The sequence below is a fragment of the Capsaspora owczarzaki genome, assembly GCF_000151315.2.
Source record: "Capsaspora owczarzaki ATCC 30864 unplaced genomic scaffold supercont2.9, whole genome shotgun sequence".
In the NCBI taxonomy this organism is placed as follows: Eukaryota; class Filasterea; order Ministeriida; family Capsasporidae; genus Capsaspora; species Capsaspora owczarzaki.
The window spans coordinates 489555-510134 of NW_011887300.1; the positions used below are offsets into that span (position 1 = coordinate 489555).

Consider the following 20580-nt stretch of genomic DNA (forward strand, 5'->3'; position numbering starts at 1 on the left):
TCATCTTGGGCCGCTGTGGCTGAGTAGCAGCTCTGGTGTCGCGGCAACGCCTGCATGGCGCAATGAGCTGCTGGCTCCGAACAAGGACTGGCTGGCTTCAAGCAGGCACTCATACTCGTCTTGGGCAGGCACAGGCCGAGATTGCTCATGACGGTTTCAGGCTGCAGTTCAACCGGGACAAAGTGTTGCGAGACATACTTGGGGCGCGGAGACGCCTGTCCGAACTGCCAAATATGCCGAACCAAGCTCTCTACCGTTTCGGCTTCGTGGACAAAGTTCCAGCGGGGACAGGCGCCGAGAGCGAGCGAGGGCGTGGTCTCGGTGTGCAATTGAGTTGTCGAAATAGGACGGTGCAATTGGCTTCGAATCGAGCTGGAAGGAGGGCTCGGATTCGGCATGTGCGGATGTGGATGCAAAGAGTCGCTCAAAGGGGGCAGATCTAGCGTGCCATTCCACGACTCTGGATTGGGTAAGTGTAACGATTCGCAAGTCGCTTCTGAATAGAGAAAAACTCAAACATGAATTAGCCGAACGGATATGTGCTGGAACACTTTGTCGTCACTCACAATCACCTTACCCTGACTACCCTGCAATACGCTAGACGCTTGCACCAATCGCTCTGCAGTTGCGTTGGAGGACGGCAACGACATGTCGTGGTCAAACAGTGCGAGGGTCGCAGGAACGATGCCAGAGCTGGCGGACGACTGCATTTGCGAGATGTTCATGGATTGTGAGCACACCTCCGTCAATGGTGCCTCGTTCGTCGAGGAGGAAGGGAGACTTGCATCAGGTTGCAGACTCGCTCCCAGAGGAGCAGAATCAGAGTTGGCTTGCTGCGACTCTGGCGACTCGTGCGACTTTGTGAACTGCCCAACAGTCACCCACTCCGCCTCGGATTCAAACAGGCCGGGTGCTTGCTCGGTCGCATGGATTGGGGGGTCTGGCTGGTCGAGTCTTGCGCGTTTCGACGGAGCTGATTTGCTTGCCTCGGTCTCAGTCACCGCTCGTTTTCTCCAGTCAGAATCTCGGCGGTTGATCGCTCTGCCATCGCTTGGTGGTGAGCTGGTTGTACAAGAGTCAGGCGAGCTTAGGGTAAGAGCGACGTGCTCGTAAGTTGGAGGCCTGGTGAAGAGTCTAATGTGAAATCCATTGTGCATTTGCCGCTGGATTGGATACCAACAAACCAGACTGATGTGGGAGGATACGGAATATCATAGAATTGCAATGAATTGAAGGTCAACGTGGTCCGGTTCAATCACAAAATAGCTTTCGTCGATCGCAGTCGCTTGCTTCAACTGATTGCGCTCGGCTCTGCTTCACAACCGACCCAGTCCACTCGGGTGCTCAAGAGTAAATCGCTCTAAATCTTGTGGCCGACTGCATGATGAAATGTTATGATCAAAGATCGTTCCACGAAGATACGAGTAATGGGTTGATGTTGAGAATGACGTTAGGGAAACTAGAGACTTCACTTATACAAAGCGACGAGTGAACACACTCCAAATACAGATACACATCAATCCATAACATGAAAACAGAATCACTCTTGCTCTGGAGAAGATTGGCGCGTGTGACAAGCAGTCCAAGTTGTCGCGCAGAAGACAAAAAATGGGCAATTCCCACTTCTTCGCTCCTCGCCAACAGTCAGTACATGCATTCTCCATCTATCAGATACATGCATTTTGAGTTGACAGGGGTTTCGAGAAGACGGTGGAACGAGAGTGGCTGGACAAGCACGACAAGCAAGCTCTCGACCATTTTCATGCCCTAATTCTGCCATGGATTATTGATTAATCGGTGTTCTACTACCATTCAATGATAGACTCCATTGATAACAGTCCCTCAGGGATCAGCGCGCAACACTCCACTCAAACCAAGAAAACGACACCATTGAAATGTTCTCACAGCGTTCATTCCTCTTTTCAAATTTTTTTTCGTTCTTGTTCCTTATTCGTCATATCTCGAGCCTCTGTCACTTTCACTCCCTCACTTCCCTCCCTCACTCACTCACTCACTCTCCCCTATCAACACCACACGACAATGCTTCGCCTGAAAGCACTGCTGCAGCGCATCCTGCCATCCGCAGTCCCATCTTCATCCGCGTCGGCACTCCGCAGTTCGCCAACTCTGCCGGCACCGCCCACCTATGTTCGCACTGCGCCTGCGTCCTCGTATCCTGCTGCCGCCGCTGCGCAGCCACACAAGCACCCGCGCGTCCACTTCCCATCGCTCCTCGCTGCGGCGTTGGAGCCAATCCCGCATCGCGTCCGCCCCGTCGTTGTTATGACGAGTCGCACGGCGAGCTGGCCACTCCATCAACGCTTCCTCCACAGTCTCCCTGCGAGCGCCCTGGCCGCCGAGCCCGCGACCACTTCTTCAAGCTCGTCCCTGCCCAAGGACGCCATTCTGCCGCAGGCGATCAGCCAGACCTCTGACAAGGGCGCTTCGGGTACCTGCGCCGCCGCCGCCCTCGACCACGCCCAGGCGTCATCATCATCGACGTCCAACGCTGCCGCGCGTTCATCGTCGTCGTCGTCAGCGTCCTCGGACAATGCGACGCTGCCCGTGGATATGCACGTGACGGCCGCGCCAACGAGCTCGGAAGAAGTCGACGAACGCACAGTCGTCGCGACGGTCGCGATGCGTCTCGAAGAGGGAATTGACGGCGAGGCGAGCTTCACGCGCGATTCGCACGGACACCTCACCATGCGCCCCAGCGATCCACTCGCGCCGTGGGAGCGTGAAAAGCTTGTCGGGAAAAGCACGACTACCTCGCCCGATGAAGCGATCGCCATCCACGAAGCGCACGAGCACGAGACCTTCCTCTCTGAGAGCGAGCCCGAGCCGGCAACTGCCTCGAGCGGCTCCAGCGTTCAACATGGTCTTCACCCGTTGGAAGGGTTCCAGGCCAACCGCGCGCCGTCCGTTGAAGAAACCGAGTCTCAGACTCTTGCAAACGAGGGAAACCGTGCCATGTCTGCGGAAGAGGTCCTCGAGCAGGACGGCGCGCCGACCGGCGTTCGCTCCGACCACAAGGTTCCTACTCTTGGTCTTTGAATAATCCAGGGACCCACAAAAAGCAAACTTTGCAACAAACAAAAAACAGCTAGACAAACTGCTTGCAATGTAGCGTACACAAGGCACTGTACAACCAAAAAAAATGTGAGCTCTGAACAAGAGTGTGAATATGTGGTTTTTGTCCGGTCGCTGAAAGACTGCAACAAGAAAAGCAAAACAAAAAATATGAAAACTCGGACAATATGACTTGTCGTGAGATGTACAGCTGGATCTTTTTTTTCTGTGAGAAAATCATGCGCGTCAATAAGGGGGGAGAGAGATGGGCATTCGCTTTGTTTTGATGCTTGTGTTGATGTTGATGTAAACATTGAATGAAAAGCATTTTGCCCACAACATAGCCAGCAACCAATCGCTCGCATTCACTGCGCACAAACACGTTCGATATCATCCACAAGTTTGGGAATCATTGCAGTCAAGACTTGAGCTGGCAAACCGGATCGGAAGAGAATGTTGTCCTCGACACGGATGCCAATGCCGCGTGCTCTGTAGAGGCAGATGAAGGGAGGTTTTGGATGTCAGGCACACAATCAAGCTCTGGGCATGGGTGGGACTGGTGAAGACTTACTCTGGCACAAAATGCTCGCCAAACTCGTCAATGTACAACCCAGGCTCGATCGTAAAGACCATGCCGTCGACGAACGTCTCAAACTGGCGGATTTCAGAAGTGTCGTGCGTGTCCATTCCAAGAAAGTGGCCAATGCTGTGTGGAAAGAGCTGGCTTGCAAGCTAAAATGCGAACAGAATGAGAACCGAGTCAAACACTTTCCCCCGCCCCCGAAACAAAGGAATCATCCTCGTTACAGGAATCAGCTGCTCGCGAGTAGAGTAAAGGTGGCGAAATTGAGGTTGGATGATCAGTGGAACAAGCTTTTCAAGCTCTTGAATCGTAAAGTTTCGGGCATGTCGCGAGAGATCGGCAGCCCGGAGGCCAGCATTTCGTCCCAAATCGCAAACCTGATGCAGAAAAGGCGGAAACAATGAGTGATCAATATGATCAGGATGTTGCACGCGGCGCGAGACCCTTGAGCGTACCTCGATGCATTTCTGATTCACCGAAAGCACTGCTTCGTAGACGGCTCGCTGGATGGCGTTAAACTTGCCAGAAACTGGCCACGTCCGCGATACATCCGAGCAGTATCCAAAGTACTCGCTGCCAAAATCGACCAATACCAACTCGTTCGCACTAAAACGGAACAAACCCGCCGCACAACAGACGTCAGAATACTGTAAGCAAGACAAAAGTTCAAAGAGCCCCCCCCCCCTACCGTAATAGTTGATCCTTTTGCACGTAATGAAGGATGGTGGCACGAGCACCACCAGCGACGACTGGTGGGAAGGACAGGTGGAAGGCTCCTCGTGAGATTGTCGCTGCTTGCATTGCAGCAAACACTTGGTACTCTGCCACCCCTGGGCGAGTCGCTTGCATTCCCTTGAGAGTTCAAAGCGAAGAAAGCGGTGAGTATTGAGCACAGAAAAAAAACTGACTTCACAAAACGCCGCTCGACCGACATCATCTTACAGCAATAAAGGAATGGTAGGCGATCTCGGCTGCCTTGCGCATCAACACGAGCTCAGCGGGAGACTTGACAGCGCGCTGAGCATGCAAGAAGGGTTGCAGAGGGACTTGACGATGCTCGGGAAAGGACTTGATTGCCGAATCAAACACGCTCGCCACTGGCTGTGGGGAGCTGGCCGAGTCCGACGAGGGCGCAATGACGTGTGTGCATTGGCCCAGTGCTATTCGCAGATGCATTGCAAACTCGCTGTTTTGAAACGACCGGTCTGCTCGAAAGTGCGCCTTGGCCCATTCGAGACCCGCACGAGGCCCGTCCCACAGCCGCGAGACGCGATCGGTTGGATTGACAAACAGGGTCATGGTATGCTCGCCTCTAAGGTTTGCCACGGCAGCCCGGAACGTGCTCGCTGGCAGTGATGGCGGGGGCGGGAGTTGCGGCAATGGCGGGAAATCTCCTTGTTTGACAAGTGAAACGCCAAGAATACTCGCGACCATCTGCGACGCGGCCGACGGAGCTTGCTTCAGTGCACTCGATAAATGTGCTTGTTGTTGCTGAGTTGATGATTCAGTGCTTGGATGGTTATTCTTGAGCTCGCTGGTCGGCGCTTGGAGCATGAGGACGGCGTCGGGCTCGTTCAGCCCAGTCAAGTACAGCATGTCTGCGTTCTGGTGGAACGGGTACGGGATGTCGTTCGCCATCAAGTGCTTGGTGCTTCCAAACACGAGTACAAGGCTCCCGAGTGGCAGCCGGCGCATCAGAGCGCGGCGTCGCTCGGCGTACTCGTCCGCGGGAATCCCAGGCGTGAGCTCGCCGTGCTTCATCAGGTGCGGGTGCCTGCCCGGCGACGGCTGCGGCAGCTCGGGATGAGTGTCTGCAGCGAGTCCGTGGCTGGATCTGCGCGAGTGGTGGTCGTGGTGGTGGTGGATTGGAAGCACCCTCAGTCGCGTGGCGATCGAGAATGAGCCGCGCAACATCAAGTGCAGCACCATTATTGAGGTTTGTGAGAATTTAGTGGAGGACTGAGACGTGGTCAAATATGACGTTGAGATTCACTCTAGACAAATGGATGGTGAAAAGTCGCAGATCGAGCTGGAAACTGCTGGAAGTTGTCTTGGTTTCGACACTACAACCAGACATGTTCATCAAAGCCTCGTAGACGCGCTCTCAGCAGTGTGTGGTTTTCATCGAGCGACGTCGCTTGATGTGACAAAACAACAATGCAGAAATCATCCCTAGGGTCGTGGTAAAAGTTGTATTCAACCAAAAAAAAATTGTGTGTGTTGTGTGAGATTCACGACCGCCGCATGACAAAGACAGCGGCGGCAGCTGCAGCAAGCACTGAAACACCAGCTGCAACATCAATAAACCAACTGGGCGAAGCTGCGCTAGTGTCCGAAGCGGGAGTGGCGGTGCCGTCAGCAATCATGCCGGGAGCTGGCGTTCCTGGTCGGCGAGGGGTGCCTGCTCGCGGTGTGCCCGGTGAGCTGCTGCTGGCTGATGCACCTGTCAAGCGCGAGACCGTCGCATGAGGAGCCGAGCCTGACGCGGCTTTTCTCCGTGCGCCGGCGCCCGTCGGTGTGGAAGTTCCCGCAGAAGCAGCAGGCGATCCTGCCATGCGAGTGGGCGTGATCACCATCGCAGGGGGTCCGGCTTTCATGGTCTGAGCAGCTCTGGCAATCGCCTCAAAGTCAATACTGCGACGCATCGGATCCAACTCGTCCACGCCGTCTTCGTCGTCCTCCTCGTTATCCAGACTGTCGAGCTCGGGGATGTTGGTCAGTTTGGGATCGAGTGCTTGCGCAGCTGTGAAATGCTCGCGCGCTCGGACCAAATCCTGAGGGACGCCCTTGCCGTAATAGTGCAAGACGCCGAGGTTGTAGTGCGCGGCAGCAGAGTCCATCGAGGCAGCCAGCTCCCACCATTTGGAGGCTTCGGGAATGTTTGGTGAGTGAGTGTCGTCGCCTGTATGCAGCAGCACGCCCAAATGGAAGGCTGACGACTCGGTGCAACTGTGCTCGTGATTGGCGGCCTGCGTGTACAACGCCAGCGCTTGCTCGTACGATCGTCCGACACCCTCTCCGCGCTCATACGCTCGCGCAAGCATAAACTGCGCTTCGCCGCTCCCGGCCTCGGCGGCTTGCATGTAGTACCAGGCCGATTCGGCCACATCGCGGTCGACGGGGCAGTTGTTTTCGCGCCCGAGCTGAAACCATGCGCCCAGCTTGAGTTGCGCTGGAATGTTTCCTTTCGCGGCGGCCTTTGTGAGCAGACTCAGTGTGGCGTAAATGTCCGACGCCTCCGTGAGGCCTGCAGCCAGATACAAACTCTGGCCGTCCATTTCTGCGTTCGGACCGTCGCGCACGATCGCAGCAGGCCATACCTCCGGGTCGACCTTCTGTAGATGGATTTCGACCGCGCTCTCCGTGGCGCTGATCTTTTCAAACGTCCACGAGCCGTCTGGTTCGACGTTGGAAGGGTAGGCGCCCTAGCAAACCAAAAATGAGAAGAAGTCAGTCAGCTCTAACGCGTTCATAGTGGCAAAGCTCAGCAATAGCGAGGATGGTGCCTCGAACTCTACTCCATCTCCACATAATCAGCATCATAAATGCTCGCGATCTCAGACGGTTCCAAGCGCTCAGATCCGATCGCTTTTGGTATGGAACTTGGCCGAATTGACCCAATCCCGATGCCCCCCTTCATCTCCGGCTGTCGTGCGTAGAGTTTAGCATTTGAACCTCTCTTACCGAGATGGTTGGCGGATGGCCTTTGATGCCAGCGACGATCGAGTGTGGCAACAGTTTGACAGCAACGTCCTTTACGCTGAACACGGCTGGGAACGAGAGCACGATCGTCACCTCCTCCTGAAGCAAGTCAGTAGCAACGCCGCAGTCCAGTTAGCAATCAATGTTAGCGAGAGAGAGAGAGAGTGAGAGTGAGAGAGTGATGGGGCTCAACAGAGCGTGAGTGTCGTCGAGGCTGTCGTCCCTTCAGCAACAGAAGCGACGAGCACGCAATGGGGGAAGCTCAAGTGGTGCTCCACTCGTCACCATTGAGATCGGGTGGGATGGAAGGATGAGAGAAGGGTCGTACGTCAGTCTGGGTCCAAGAGTAGCTGCCGACGGGACGCGTAGCTCCACTGCTGCTGCTGGTGCTGGACGACTTGGTGCCACTCGCCATGAAATGAATGAAAAAATGAAGAATAAACAGTACTAAATCAAAAGGAGATGGGAAACAAAAGGGGGAAAGAGTGAAATATCGGGAAAGAAACTTAGAAAAAGCGAGCAAAGCGTTTCTGTCAATGTTGGCTCGATAGTGCGCTGTGTAGATCAAGAAGTCAAGACATGGGCATCCAATGACGTTTTATAATGACAAAGTTGAACAGCACAGAAACGACCAAAATGGTCAGAGATCAGTCTATTCTCAGATCCGTCCCGTTTCCATTCCAAAGCCTCGCGGCGTCGCCTCCCAGGTTCCGAATTACAAACATACCACCCTAAGAATAGAATGGAGCCTTCTTGCATGCTTTCTGTCTCTGACACTCCGCTCGTCGACGGTCAAGTCGGTCCGGTCGTTGACGTCAGAAATGACGCTCCGTTGAAGCAGCGTTTGACGCTCCAGCAGCTGCTCGACACGCGCCTCGACACCCTCGCAGCGGAATTCCAAGTAGATACCACCGTGTACAGGAAACAGGTTTGACAATAGCTCGACTTGTTGCTGTGATCTTTGTGTGCGTTCAGCCAAAAACCCGAAAAAAACAACGCTGAATGCTGTTTTTGGTGCGCAAATCTTGCTCAGATCTCAACCGTTGGTGGCATTGTGGGATTGACATATGCACCCACTTTCAACGCAATCACGAAGCACTTGGCCCGAGCGGTGGACGAACTCGACTGGAGCGCTGTGAACGAAGGTAAAGATGCGTGAAACAAAATCCAACAAAGCTATAAATATCTGGCAGACTTCCATTCTGAGCCGGTTCAAAACCTCAATTGATCTCGTTCTCTCGCGGACGAAGCATCCCTTGAATCTCATCATCTGGGACCATTTTTCAAACTTGTGGAATTTTCGTTGCTTGTTTTTGGTCATGGCAGACGGCGAAATTCAGAACAGCGGGTGGAAATTGTGTCCGCGAGCGCACAAGCAGCTTCCAAGCTGCATTTTCGACATGGTGCATCTACACACACTCAATCTTGCGGGTGTCACATTGGAGACATTGCCGAGCTCGGTAAGCCGAGTTTGTGAGCGTGGAACGAACTGATCGACCATTTGATGCGATTCTCACTCCTCGTCGCCCTCGTGCTGCGAAACTACGCCAGATTGGAGCCATGGCGCAGCTCAAAGTACTAAATTTGACCATGTGTGGGCTGAGCTCCCTCCCTCGAGAAATCGGCCAGCTTGGGCAGTTGGAACAATTGCACGTCGGTTCCAATCACCTCAAGGAGCTTCCGTGGACAATTGTAGCCTGCACGCAGCTGCAGGAACTAAGTCTCAATGACAACTGGTTTGCGGCCATTCCTGGCGTGGTCTTGCTCTTGCCCAAGCTCCAACGGCTACGACGGCTTGGAAACTATTCTTGGCATGGAAGTTCCGTTCCGATGCAGAGCAACGGTAAAGTTTTCGCTTACACGGGGTCTGGACTGCGAAAGCATGGTGAAAACAGACGCAGTGCTCATGCGTGGTGATGGGTGTTCAGAAACGGCCAATCTCGCAGCAGCACCGCCAACGCTACTTGATCTGGCCGGGCAAGTTGCTCTCCGATTCTGCCACTCGCCCCAAGACTACGAGTTTCTTGCAACAATGCCTTGCCTTCGTGATGACCTCGATCGAATCATGCAAGATACGAGCATTTGCATCATTTGCAGCAAGCACTTTTCGCAACAGCGCAGCAGTATGTTGTTGTTGTGCAAAGGTTGGCGAGGTCGTTTCAACGCGAAATCCTGACTCGTTCCTTTGTTATGCTTGACAGAGTGGTACTTGACTCGCGCCATCTTTGAACACTTTCTCGGCAATCGGATGGTGCAATTCTCCATCTGGGCGTGCTCCGATAGATGCCATGCAGCCACGCACGCGCGCATCGCTCAGCTCCAGGCGGCGGACTGCTGTGGTGAGCTCAGTCCCGACGCATCCACCGAAGACTCAAACAACCCGATCTCTGGGTCCTTTGTCAAACCGCCGACCTACACGGCTACGATCAAGCGTCGTTTCCGAGCATTGTTCTGTTTGTCGTAGGGTCCTGCGACTGCATTGATTGATTGATTGATTGACAGGGTCTCTTGTTGAACGCAGTCCTCGTATCTTCGTAGAACAATCTCTGATCATAAGAATTTCCAATTTCAATCGTTTCCATCTCAATCTCAAACCCTCACTCGGACTCTGAGCTTTTCTCAGTCTTTTTTTGTTCGTTTACTTTTTCTCTTTTTCCCCTTTTCAATGTTGGCTGCTGGATGCCTCCGTCGCACGGTAACACCCCCCCCCACCACCACCACCACCACCAAAATTCCCTCTTTGTTATCACTCAACTCAACTCTCGGCGGCTTCATTCATCGCGATCCCACTGCGGCTGATCATGGAGCTCTTCGTCTCCTCTTGTCTTGGCAGTGTGTTCTCTGGCCCTCTCTCACTCAAAAGCTCACTCATTCACTCGCTTCCACCAAACTCATCTGCAAAACCTGAGCTTGTAAACTCACTCTACTGTATCTCGGGGGGATCTGAATCTCGCTGTTGGTAGAGCGCTGCGGTCGCTGGGCGATCACGACTGCCGCTGCCACATGGCGCCAGTCAGCAACCACGCGTCGCCCTGCCGCGCTCGCTCTCAACACTGTGCGTTGCGACACAGCAAGGTAGCCGCCATCGTCATTCCCATCGTCTTCATCAGGATGGTGTCGCGAGCGCAGGCGCAGGCCGAATCGCCGCCGCTGCAATGCTTCAGCCAGCCAAGCCATTGCCACTCACACGCCAAGCGCTGCGTGCAATGTCATCATCATCGTCGTCGTCATCGTCGCAGGAGACGACGACTACAACTGCCAATAGTATCACTACTGCGGCTCCAACTGCAGCGACTGCTGGCCACGCGGTTTTTACTCTCGCTCCAACTCAGACTGCAGCTGCTCCCGTTGCTGCTCCCGTTGCTGCTGCTGCTGTTGCTGCAACCCCGATCGAAGTGGTCGAGTCGGTCGAGCCCGACGCTGCTGACTCCTCCCCCAAGCCAGCAGATATCGTTGTTGAAGTCGAGGAAAGCTTGCCGACTGCATCCAACGAAGTCGCACCGACAGCTTCAGTAAGCAAGGCTGAGCCCCATCCCGGCTCGCCGATTCACGCCTTTGCCTTGCCAAAGCCCGCAGAGACCGTTTCCGAAGCCCATCCCGGCTCGCCGATTCATGCCTTTGCCTTGCCAAAGCCCGCAGAAATTGTTTCCAAAGCTATTGTTTCCGAAGCCCATCCCGGCTCGCCGATTCACGCCTTCGCCTTGTCAAAGCCCGCAGAGGCTGTTTCCGAAGCTATTGTTTCCGAAGCCCATCCCTTGACCACTCCGGTTGCTGCTGAAGCAGCCCATCCTGGCTCGCCCATTCACGCCTTCGTCGCTCATGATACACCCGCGTCCAAAGCAAGCGCCGAATCTGCTGAGGCTTCTTCAGGCGAAACGTCTCTTGAACAGGACAAACCAGACACGGCATCAACCAAGTCTCATGTTCGCGCTGCTCGTGGCTCAACCGCAGTGCCCGTCAAGCAAGCACTCGTCACTGTGCTGGCAAACTCGCTCGTCGGTCTCCAGGATGGCGTGTTGCCCACCACCTTGCTCAAGCGCGTCTCTTACAACAATCCCGACCAGACTGATGCTGCTCTCAAGGTCGTTCAGCAAGTCGACGCTCTTGTGGAAGCCCGGCTTGAAAAGAATCGCGAGGAAGTCAAAATCGAGAACAAACTACGCGAAGAAGCGGCTGCTCGCGCGGCGGCTGCATCTACCAGTACCACAGTCCCGACTGCACCTGCTTCATCGCCAACACCATCGGCGGGGCCCATCTCGATTTCCGTGGGCAAGTTTGCCGCGTCCCAATCCTCGCAACCAGCAGCAGCAGCAGCAGCAGCAGCAGCCTCCACATCTTCCACTGGGCCGCATTTGGTCACGCCCGGCATGGTGCAGCCTCGACGCTTCACCGAGCCCTCGAGTGTTTACTCGCGCATCGCTGGATCGTTGGACATTGATTCGAACGACATGCCATGGAACCTTCCCGGCATTGTGAGCGCGCTTGACGCCCATCCTGCAGGCGACGCACGTGTGCCTCACCGAGGCGGTGTTGTGCTGCATCAGTCGCCTCCCTCTGTCAACAGCGGCCCTGGGTTTGCCTTGACCAGCTCACATTCCGCGACCCCCACAGCTGTATCCTCTCTCAGTGGCGCTACCTTCCACGTTCAGCATCAGTACATTATCACAAATGGAATGCTTCCTGCTGCGCCCACTGCCACCGCAGGCTCTCCAGCAGGCGACGCCCCAACCCCGAGCATTGCCGCGCTAAGCGCTCAATTGAAGCTAATGGAAGGCATGCTGCAAGAGATGACCGCTATGGTCCACGCTTTGAAGGTCGGTGCCAACCCGGCATCAAACCAGGCATCCACAAACCAATATTCGCGCCCGGCATCGACATTGTCCACTGCGCCTTCATCGGCTTCCGCCTCATCTTGGAGCGCGCCCAACCGAGTGCGCCGCATCACGATCGGTCGCAACCAAAAGCCCTCGTTCGCTCCTGCTTCGGAATCTCCTGCGGCTTCAGCTGCCCCTGCCGTGGCAGTGGAAACCCCAAACGCTTCAAGCACGCCATCATCGTCGAAGGACTCGAAATGAGGAGGAATTGGGAAAAAAATACAAATTGAATACTGATTTGGTTTCTTATTAAAAATATTGTCTGCGCGTTCATATTTCGGTGATTTTCAGCGGACTTTGGGAACCCGTGTCCGGAGGGGTAGGTGGCTCAGAATCTGAGATGGTGGTGAGATCGCTCTTGCTTTGCGACGCCGCGCGTGGAGGGAATGCAAGCTCGATTTCCATCAGGAGATCCTTCTCCAGCGGCGACGCACGGGTTGGCGTAGCAGGGATGACCTCCATCTGAGGCACGCGCAACGGCGTGGCATGCACGGCCACGGGGCTCGAGTGCGTTGGCGAAGACGACGCGCCGTGCGCCTGCATGTGCTTCTTGACAATACTCGTGGAGAAGCCGTTCTGCACCAGCAAGCGCTCGATCAAGTGATGCGAGCCCGCCTGTGCAATGTCGTACGCCGATTGTTGATCGTCATCCAGCAGCAAGACGTCTGCCGAGTACTGCGAAATGAGCGAAGAGAAACAAGAAAAGAAGAAAAAAAAAAAAAAGGACAACATGCAAAGTCAGTCCAGCCTGCACGCACTCCAGCACGTCAATACACGAAGGGAAACCGTACCCAGATTAGCATTTGGACCCACAATACGCTCCCCATTGCGCAAGCCGCGTGAAGAACGCTACGCCCATGGTCGGCGCTGTTGGTAAACTTGAGATCCGATGGCTGACTCAATGCGAGAAGCAGCAAGCAGCGCTTGACGTCATTGGCCACAACGGCCTCGTAAAGTTGCTACATTTCATCCAAGAAAGAATAAACCCATGAGCGACAAGCTCAAAGGCGGCAATGCAATGCGGGAGAACGAAAACCCGCAAAATCTCTTACTTGACCAAGCGCAGGAGTGGACTTGGTGCCGAGGAAGCGCCGCTTCTCGTACTTGTTGGAAATCCAAGTGTTCACATCCGCTCTACGCGCCAAACGGATGGAAACCAAAGGTGAGACTTTCATGCAATCATCCGGGACAATGTGCAAATGCCACTGACCGGTCTGCATCGGGACCAGGCTTGCCATGCTCAGGAGTAGCGGTTGCCTCCCAGACGCTGTTAGCAAGCGTGTTGCCAATGGCCGTCATGACCACGACCAGCTCCTCGCTCCAATCGTCGAGGGTCAGCGAGCGAACGCGAGACAGCTGCACTCCCAGATTGCGATGCACGCCGCTGCATTCGATGCAAATCACAATGCCCAAATTGATGGAGGCCCAATCCGGATCTGGTTTTGTTTTGTGTCGAGTTCAGAGCAGCGTGTGAGTGTGCGAAAAACCAAAGCCGACCATGACGGGCTCGTTGCAAAAACCAAAGACCAAAACAACACAATTGAAATCAGTTCACACGTACTGGGAGCGCTGCAATCGGCACACTTGTCGTTGCCAGGCATGGCGAGAATCGCCTTCATGGCCGCCTTGCGCGACATTCCACTGCTCGGTGCGCCGGGCAGGAGTTGAGTCGGATCGGCGATGGATTTCTTTCGGTTGAGAAAGCCAAAAACAAAAGTCAAAAAAAGCAATGAGGATCAAAGGACAAGCGGTCGACACGCAGAGAGCCGCTCGCAAACAACCACCAAAGTGGAGACAAAACTTACTCGCGCCTTCTCAATCACGTTGGTCGTCAGGGAAGCTTGGATTTCCTTCTCGATCGCCGCAACCCATGCATCGCACTCTTCACCGCTGGAAGCCTGGAACTGCCAGGTTCGGCCGTCTAGGGAAATGATGGAGAAGCACGCTGCAGGGTCGCGAATAAACCGCTTCTCGCGGTCTTTGGAATCCTTGGCCATGGGCGACATGGGCATGTCATCAAAGTCCACTTCGCTGCGGCCGAGCAGATCAAAATTGCTTTGTCGAGACGAAACCATTTTGGGTGTGCCAGGGGTCTGGGCAACCGCAGGAGTATCCAGCAAATCGGAAGTCAGGGGCTCGGCGCTGTCGCTTCGGCTGAGGCGAGCAGAGGTAGGAGGAACGTCGATGAAATTGTCCCCCGACGAGGCAGCAAGCGGCTCGCTCAACCCCGAGCCGGGCTGCGGCGAGCTTCCTTCCGACGAGCCACCGTTGCCGCTCTGGCTTGCGGCATATGCAGCGGCTGCAGCAGCTGCAGGGCTCAATCCGGTGGCAACGGGTGGTTGGCTGGCAGTCGCAGGTCGTTTGTTCGGGCGCTTGACGGTAATGTGCATCATGTTGATTTCTTTCGCGTTCTCATCGCTCATGTAATCCTGTCCGAGCGATGAAGAGACAAGGTGAGCATTGTTTGTTCAAACATCATGTTTTTTGTTGCAGTTTGAGGTGTTTGATTTGCTTCGTTTACATGCAAATTGGGATAGTAGACGAGTTTGCCCTTGACCAGGACGGCATACTTTTTCCGCCACTTGCCACCATCGCCAGCTTGTTTAGCAACGTAGCTCTGTGTTCGAAAGGTACACCAAAGTCAATCCAACAGTGCAATTGTTTTTAAAAAAAAAAAAAAAAAGGGCGGAAGACAAACCTGTCGAATTGGAATGGGTCGACCGACGCCTTCTTGTGGCAGCAATGCAATCTGGCTCTTGGATGGTTTGGGCTTGTTGGGAAGAAGCTGCAATGCAAAAAGAAAAAGTGATTGATGTGACTTCCAGTGATTTCTTCAGCACTACGCGTCGAGCGCTGCCCTTTCCTACCATCTTTGTGAGGGTCATGCTGTTTGTTTGCAGACGGAACTTGCGCATCAGATCAGGGCTGTGTTTTCGAAGAGGCTCCAGGAGCTGTTTAACAACTAGCATAGCAAAAATAAAGGTGAGCGACAGATTTGTTGGCGCAGGGCCTCCTACAGAGCTCCAAGCATAAAACAGAGGACGTACTCGCATCGAATGCAAGGCTGACGTTGCGCCCAGTCTTGGAGGAGACTTCAAAGTAAGGGCAAGCGTCGAGGCCATGCACAATTCGTTTCTGCTCGACAGGTTCGAGAAAGTTGTTGCGCTGCGCTGTGGTCGCTACCTCGCCGTCTGCTTCGTCAGCGTCTGCAGCAGAGACTTCGTGGTCGGCTGTAATAACAGAGTGGGAAAGGTGAGAATACACAACAGCCAAGAACCAACAGTTGAGGGCGGAGGGCTCACCTTGAGTGCCCACGACAATCAGAGGGAACTGGCGCGTGTCCTTGTAGTGCACAACACGTGCAAGGTAGGCGAAAACAGTATCAAACGAGTCCATGTCGTGCGTGTTGAACACGAGAAGGAAGGCATCCGCCCAGGCGACAACCTGCGGACCAGGTTGGCCGTAAGTGTCCCAGATAAGCAACTGCACCTGCGATCCATCAACACGCAGCTTTTTCGTGTAGCGATCGTCTGTGGCAGGGGTTGAACAGAGCCAAGAGAGATCAGAGATCAGTCAGCACGAAAAACCCAGAAATCACAAACTGTTGCATATTGACTCGTACTCATGGCGGCTGGTGGCTCGGCGTCCTTTTTGAATTCACCATTGATGAGTCGGGTGATTAAGGCTGTTTTTCCGCAGCCCGGCGCGCCCATGATGACCTGTGAATAAGAAGTGTTGCAAATGCAGCGAAACGAGCAGAGCGAACAAGACGACGCAGTTAGGCGTTGGTGAGCTCTGGCACAATGGAACAATCACTTGAGTGACAATTGCGCGTGTGCAAAACCCGTACCAGCTTGAATGTGGGTGTCGCATCGTCCTTCCAATTTGGTGGCTCGAGCACAATTTCTACCAAAATCAATCAATCCATCAATCAATCGGTCAGCCAACCGAACGCTAAAATCAACGCCAAAATCAACGCCCGACATCGCGATCATGATCTCTCCCAATTGTCCTTGTCGAACGCGGAACATGCTACGACAACGACCACAGTGAAGAATGCCGTTACCTTTGAGATGGTTTAGCTTCTGAAGCAGCTGGCGGCGCAAGTCCTCGTCCGGCACCTCTGACACCTTCTCGAGCAGGTCTTCTGTCGCCTTCTTGATGGTATCTATTTGTTCGACACACGACAGTCAAAGCAGGTACTCAGCAATGAGCGCGAGAGAGAAGAGAGGGTTGCAAATTCTTCAATGCCATGACCTTCTCTAAGGCGGTTCATTCCACAGCCTCCCCTCGTCCGACCCGAGGTTCTCACCCTGCCCGTCACACACTGTTCTTCCTCCCCCCTTTGCTCGTCCCCTCGTCTTCAGCGAGTCGCTGATCTCGTTCAATACCGCCTTCCAAATCGCTGCAAAGGATTTTTCTCCTTTTTTTTTCTTTTTCTTCTTTTTCATGCTCTGTTACCAATGCGCAGGATTTCCTGCCGAATGCGCTCCACGGGAAAGCTGTTGTTGTTGGTTGCGAGCGCCATCGTCCGAAATGGTGGGGTGGGGACTGTGCGGAGGGGAGGAGGACGTCGGGCAACAATGCAATCCAGGAAAGAATACGAAACGGGAAAAAAAAACGAATAAAATAATAAAATAATAAAATAAAAAATGAAAAAAAAAATATAAAATGAGCGGTTTGTTCGTCTTTTTTGTGTTGAAGTCAGACATTGAACATGAAGAGCGAATCAGTGCATCAGCGTTATCAGAATTGAAGCAGGGTTCGTTTTGGTGTTGACTGGAAAAAAAGCCACTCGGTTCGAACTGCAAGAATGTTTGTTTCGCATCGATCGCCTTGCCATCCTGCCAGCGCCGGGGGTGGATTCTGCTTCTGCAGCTGCACCTCATGCCTTCTCTTTGATTTTCCTACAATGTGCTTGAATTGTTGGCGCGATGAGAAAGCGGTTCGTTTTGCGGTTTTGCTGGTGAAACCGACAAATCCAAAAACGAAAATGCAAAATCGGTTCATTCCTCCTTTTTGCTTCATAGAATGACTTACGCCGTCACTAAGAACAGCCTGAAGGCTCTGAACGTTTTCTACCTTGTACGGTTTCATACGAAACAGTGAACTTTTTTTTTTTTTCCTTTCTCTACGTTTCCTACCTTCCTTCTCTTCTTCTTCTCGTTCTCGTTCTCTCTCTTCTTCTTCCCAACTTCGAACAAAGCAACCTCCTCCATCCGTTCCGCTCTGAATGTGATGACGACTCCCACACTCGCCAGCCGACGTCGCCTTCGCTCAGCCCTGTGACTTTTTTGAAGTGGGGAAAAAGCATTTTTTTTTTACTTTTTTTTTTTTTTTTTTTCCTCCTTCAAATAGCTAAAATGACGGCATTTTCGCGCGCTTTCGAAAAAATTTCGCTGCGCAGTTGTTTTCGCCTCTTTTGCTTGGGACCGCGCGCGCAGTGCCCCAGAATCACTGACTCGCCGCTTGGCTATGCGCTTGCGTCGACCGTCCTCGCGCGGTGTGCAAGCGCGCTTCCAAAAAAATGCGCCCATTGTGCGAAAATGAAAAAGAAACAGAAAAAAAAGCGATCGCGAATTTTTTTTTTTTTTGATTTTTCAAATTGGCGTGTTGTATTTTTTTTTTTTCTGGGTCTGTGTTCGTTTTCACTTTGCTCTGCGACCTGTGCGACAACGCAAGGTGTACGAGCTTGGTGCAAAATGGGTGTACCAGCGTGCTGCATCCAGCGCTGGCCAAATCGCAAATCGCTTCCCACAAGAATTCAAAACAGAAAAAAAGGGAACATATGGCGTTGTTCCAGCAAAAAACAAAAAAAAAAAAAAACCTGTTACATCGAAAACCTGGTTCGAAAAAGACGTGAACAGGAAATGCATCAAAAATTCAAATTCAATGAGAAGAAGAAATCGAGTGTCGCACCAGAGAGAGGACCAGAAAGCGACACCCGAGATGGACATTTCCGATGGCGCTGGCTTGGGTTGGTCGCTCTTGGAGCGACTCGAGCAAAGCGAAAGAAGAAGAAAAAGAAGAAAAAAAGAAGCCACGTCGTTGTCGCTTGCCTCTGCCCTTACATGCACGTTGTCATCTCATTGTGCCTCTCGCTCCCTTTTTGATCCTGTAGGTCGTGTCGATCATCTTGATCGCCGTCGCTGGCGCCGCCAAGGGCATGGCCAAGCTCAGCTCTGCCGCCGTCGCTGGTGGTGTCATTGCCTGCGGTGTCTTCCTCCTCCTCGTCTCGGTTCTCGGTTTTATTGGCGCCCACAAGCACCACCAGGTTATGCTCTTCATTTACATGATTGTCCTCGCCCTCATTTTCATCATCCAATTCTCGGTTTCCGTTGCCTGCCTCTCCGTCACTGGCGGCCAGCAGCGCGATCTTGTTCGTGAGGCCTGGATCCAGCTCAGCGCTGACTCGCGTGCCGACATCCAGAACTGGGGCACCTGCTGCGGCTTTGACGCCCCCACTGGCGCCTACTACAACGGCACTGTCTTCACTGCCAACTACCTTGGCCCCTCTGAAAACGTCCACACCAACCCCCATCAACGCTGCCCCTGCTCTGACGGCTCCAACAGCGCTGCCACTGGCAACCTCGTGTGCCACGACGACGGCTCTGGCACTGAAGGCACTCCTGGCTCTGGCTACCCCACCCGTGGCCCCAAGGGCAAGGGCTGCATGGCCAAGCTTGAGGACGACCTCGACAAGGGCTTCAAGGCTGCCGGCGGTGTCGGTCTCTTCTTCTCCTTCACTGAGGTGAGATGGCTTTTTTTTTTCCCCTGGCTTTTTGTTGTTATTGGTTTCTTTGCTGGTTTTCAAAGTGCTCACTTGCCGCTCGTCTGTTTGTTTCTCAGCTTATCGGCATTGTTGCCGCTGCTCGCTTCCGCACCAGCCTTAAGCAAGAGGCCAACTACGCTTAAAGCGATTTTTGGTTACATTTTTTTTTCTTTTTACTTTTTCTTGTTTTTATGTGGTTGCGCGTGTCTGTGTGTCGTGATCGTTTCACATGTGCATTGTTAGTGGCTCACTCGCTGTTCCTCCGTGATGTCCGAGCTGCGCGTGTCATTTGCGTCTACTGATGTGCTGTGCAAAGGATGATTCGTTGTTGACTTTTAATTGTCAGGTTTTCTAGCTTTTTGTTTCTGTCCCTTCTCCATAATTTTCATTGTTGTCCTGATTTCCAATCCGACCTCTTATGTGCACCTGCATTTGTCCAAAAGACCGTTCGCCACTCTTTACTTTGAATCAGAATGGTTGTTGGCGCCACCAAGCAGCTTCTCAAGGAGAACCCTCCGGTAACCCTGCGCTCTCATTTCCCCCCCCCACTGCACTGGAGTAGCCCATCCTTCATCCCCACCCCAGCAGCATAGCGTTTTTGGGACGCAGAGTGCGGGGCTGGAAGGAGGTGGGGGAAAGCACCGCGACATGAGGGGCTTCACGCCGAACCATCCTCGACCCCCTCTCCCTCGCCGCCGCCGCCGCCGCGCTCATTCCACCCCACGCTACTTTAGCACTCGTTCCTAGCAAGTGCACCGCTGGGACGACACGGGGTGCTCTCTCTCTCTCTCTCTCTTTGTCAAACGCTCACTTGATTTTTGTATGTCGTTTGTTGTATTGATTTTTTTTTCTTTTTTCTTGTTCAGCTCATCCCGCTTTTCGGCATCATCGGCCTCGGTCTCGTCGGCGCTGGCTACTATGTCGGCCGTCTTTCCATGGGCTCCCACGTCGTGTAAGTCCCCCCAATTATGCTGTTGCCCCGACTCGCATTGACAGGGAAGCGAGATCCTGCTTTTTTTTTTTTTTTTTTTTGCCGACTTTTTCCCTCTCTCTCTCTCTCTTCCCTCTCTCGCTCACATCCATCGATGCCGATCCGTCATTGGGTCTTCTGTCGCACTTTGTGCTCATGCATCGGCAGCTGGGATCGCAAGAACCCCCACCCCTGGATCCACACTCGCCAAGATGATCACGACAAGGTAACCGAGATTGTCAATCTAAACGGCCATCGTACTCAGTACACTTGTAGTCGTCTCACTCACAATCATGCACGTTGACACAAAATTGCAGTTCATTGACCTGCGAGATGAGCGCAAGAAGATTATGGACGCCAAGGCTGGCAACAACTCCCAGTAAACGGCTCGACACGAAAATGCATTTCAACGCCTTGTCGTCTTTGCTGTTTGCCGCTTGCTGCTGCTGTTGAGAACCCACGTCTCTCGCTGCTGCTGCTGCGTGTCAACAGTTTGTTGATAGTTGTTGATATGTTGCTTCTTTCTCTTTTGTTGCATTGATACACATCCAAATCGTCCCTCAATGAACGGTTTTGTAGATTTTTTTTTTTTTTTTTTCAGCTTTCG

The 20580-nt window shown here is 53.4% G+C and overlaps 8 protein-coding genes across 8 annotated transcripts; 5 read left to right on the plus strand and 3 right to left on the minus strand.

Annotated features, from left to right (window-relative positions):
• The first annotated feature begins 1920 nt into the window (after positions 1 to 1920).
• On the plus strand, positions 1921 to 3412 carry CAOG_05539 (hypothetical protein). Its single transcript, XM_004346162.2, has one exon. It carries the CDS (start codon positions 2041 to 2043, stop codon positions 3055 to 3057), a length of 1017 nt encoding a protein of 338 aa, XP_004346212.1. The 5' UTR covers positions 1921 to 2040; the 3' UTR covers positions 3058 to 3412.
• Positions 3335 to 5607, minus strand: CAOG_05540 (hypothetical protein). Its single transcript, XM_004346163.2, has 6 exons — positions 4598 to 5607; positions 4344 to 4507; positions 4111 to 4261; positions 3880 to 4032; positions 3644 to 3804; positions 3335 to 3561 (listed from the first exon to the last, which is right to left on the minus strand). The coding sequence occupies exons 1-6, from the start codon at positions 5582 to 5584 to the stop codon at positions 3438 to 3440; spliced, it is 1740 nt and encodes a 579-aa protein (XP_004346213.2). The 5' UTR covers positions 5585 to 5607; the 3' UTR covers positions 3335 to 3437.
• A 226-nt stretch (positions 5608 to 5833) lies between these two features.
• On the minus strand, positions 5834 to 7781 carry CAOG_05541 (hypothetical protein). Its single transcript, XM_004346164.2, has 3 exons — positions 7686 to 7781; positions 7340 to 7456; positions 5834 to 7080 (listed from the first exon to the last, which is right to left on the minus strand). Exons 1-3 carry the CDS (start codon positions 7770 to 7772, stop codon positions 5887 to 5889), a joined length of 1398 nt encoding a protein of 465 aa, XP_004346214.1. The 5' UTR covers positions 7773 to 7781; the 3' UTR covers positions 5834 to 5886.
• A 226-nt stretch (positions 7782 to 8007) lies between these two features.
• CAOG_05542 (hypothetical protein) lies at positions 8008 to 9937 on the plus strand. The gene is made up of 6 exons (XM_004346165.2): positions 8008 to 8285; positions 8391 to 8502; positions 8684 to 8817; positions 8909 to 9200; positions 9286 to 9480; positions 9559 to 9937. Exons 1-6 carry the CDS (start codon positions 8100 to 8102, stop codon positions 9819 to 9821), a joined length of 1182 nt encoding a protein of 393 aa, XP_004346215.2. The 5' UTR covers positions 8008 to 8099; the 3' UTR covers positions 9822 to 9937.
• An 85-nt stretch (positions 9938 to 10022) lies between these two features.
• CAOG_05543 (hypothetical protein) lies at positions 10023 to 12500 on the plus strand (the record flags this gene model as incomplete). The annotated part of the gene is made up of 2 exons (XM_004346166.2): positions 10023 to 10052; positions 10321 to 12500. 2 exons carry the CDS (start codon positions 10023 to 10025, stop codon positions 12430 to 12432), a joined length of 2142 nt encoding a protein of 713 aa, XP_004346216.1. The 3' UTR covers positions 12433 to 12500.
• Positions 12458 to 16870, minus strand: CAOG_05544 (centaurin). Its single transcript, XM_004346167.2, has 15 exons — positions 16693 to 16870; positions 16298 to 16399; positions 16082 to 16137; positions 15854 to 15950; positions 15534 to 15761; positions 15279 to 15461; positions 15099 to 15193; positions 14930 to 15016; positions 14753 to 14848; positions 14037 to 14660; positions 13793 to 13919; positions 13442 to 13667; positions 13284 to 13365; positions 13023 to 13190; positions 12458 to 12906 (listed from the first exon to the last, which is right to left on the minus strand). The coding sequence occupies exons 1-15, from the start codon at positions 16757 to 16759 to the stop codon at positions 12502 to 12504; spliced, it is 2643 nt and encodes an 880-aa protein (XP_004346217.1). The 5' UTR covers positions 16760 to 16870; the 3' UTR covers positions 12458 to 12501.
• A 371-nt stretch (positions 16871 to 17241) lies between these two features.
• CAOG_08898 (hypothetical protein) lies at positions 17242 to 19475 on the plus strand. The gene is made up of 3 exons (XM_011272258.1): positions 17242 to 17316; positions 18353 to 18982; positions 19081 to 19475. Exons 1-3 carry the CDS (start codon positions 17263 to 17265, stop codon positions 19144 to 19146), a joined length of 750 nt encoding a protein of 249 aa, XP_011270560.1. The 5' UTR covers positions 17242 to 17262; the 3' UTR covers positions 19147 to 19475.
• On the plus strand, positions 19421 to 20557 carry CAOG_08899 (hypothetical protein). The gene is made up of 4 exons (XM_011272259.1): positions 19421 to 19521; positions 19870 to 19955; positions 20142 to 20199; positions 20291 to 20557. The coding sequence occupies exons 1-4, from the start codon at positions 19477 to 19479 to the stop codon at positions 20354 to 20356; spliced, it is 255 nt and encodes an 84-aa protein (XP_011270561.1). The 5' UTR covers positions 19421 to 19476; the 3' UTR covers positions 20357 to 20557.
• Positions 20558 to 20580: the final 23 nt, after the last annotated feature.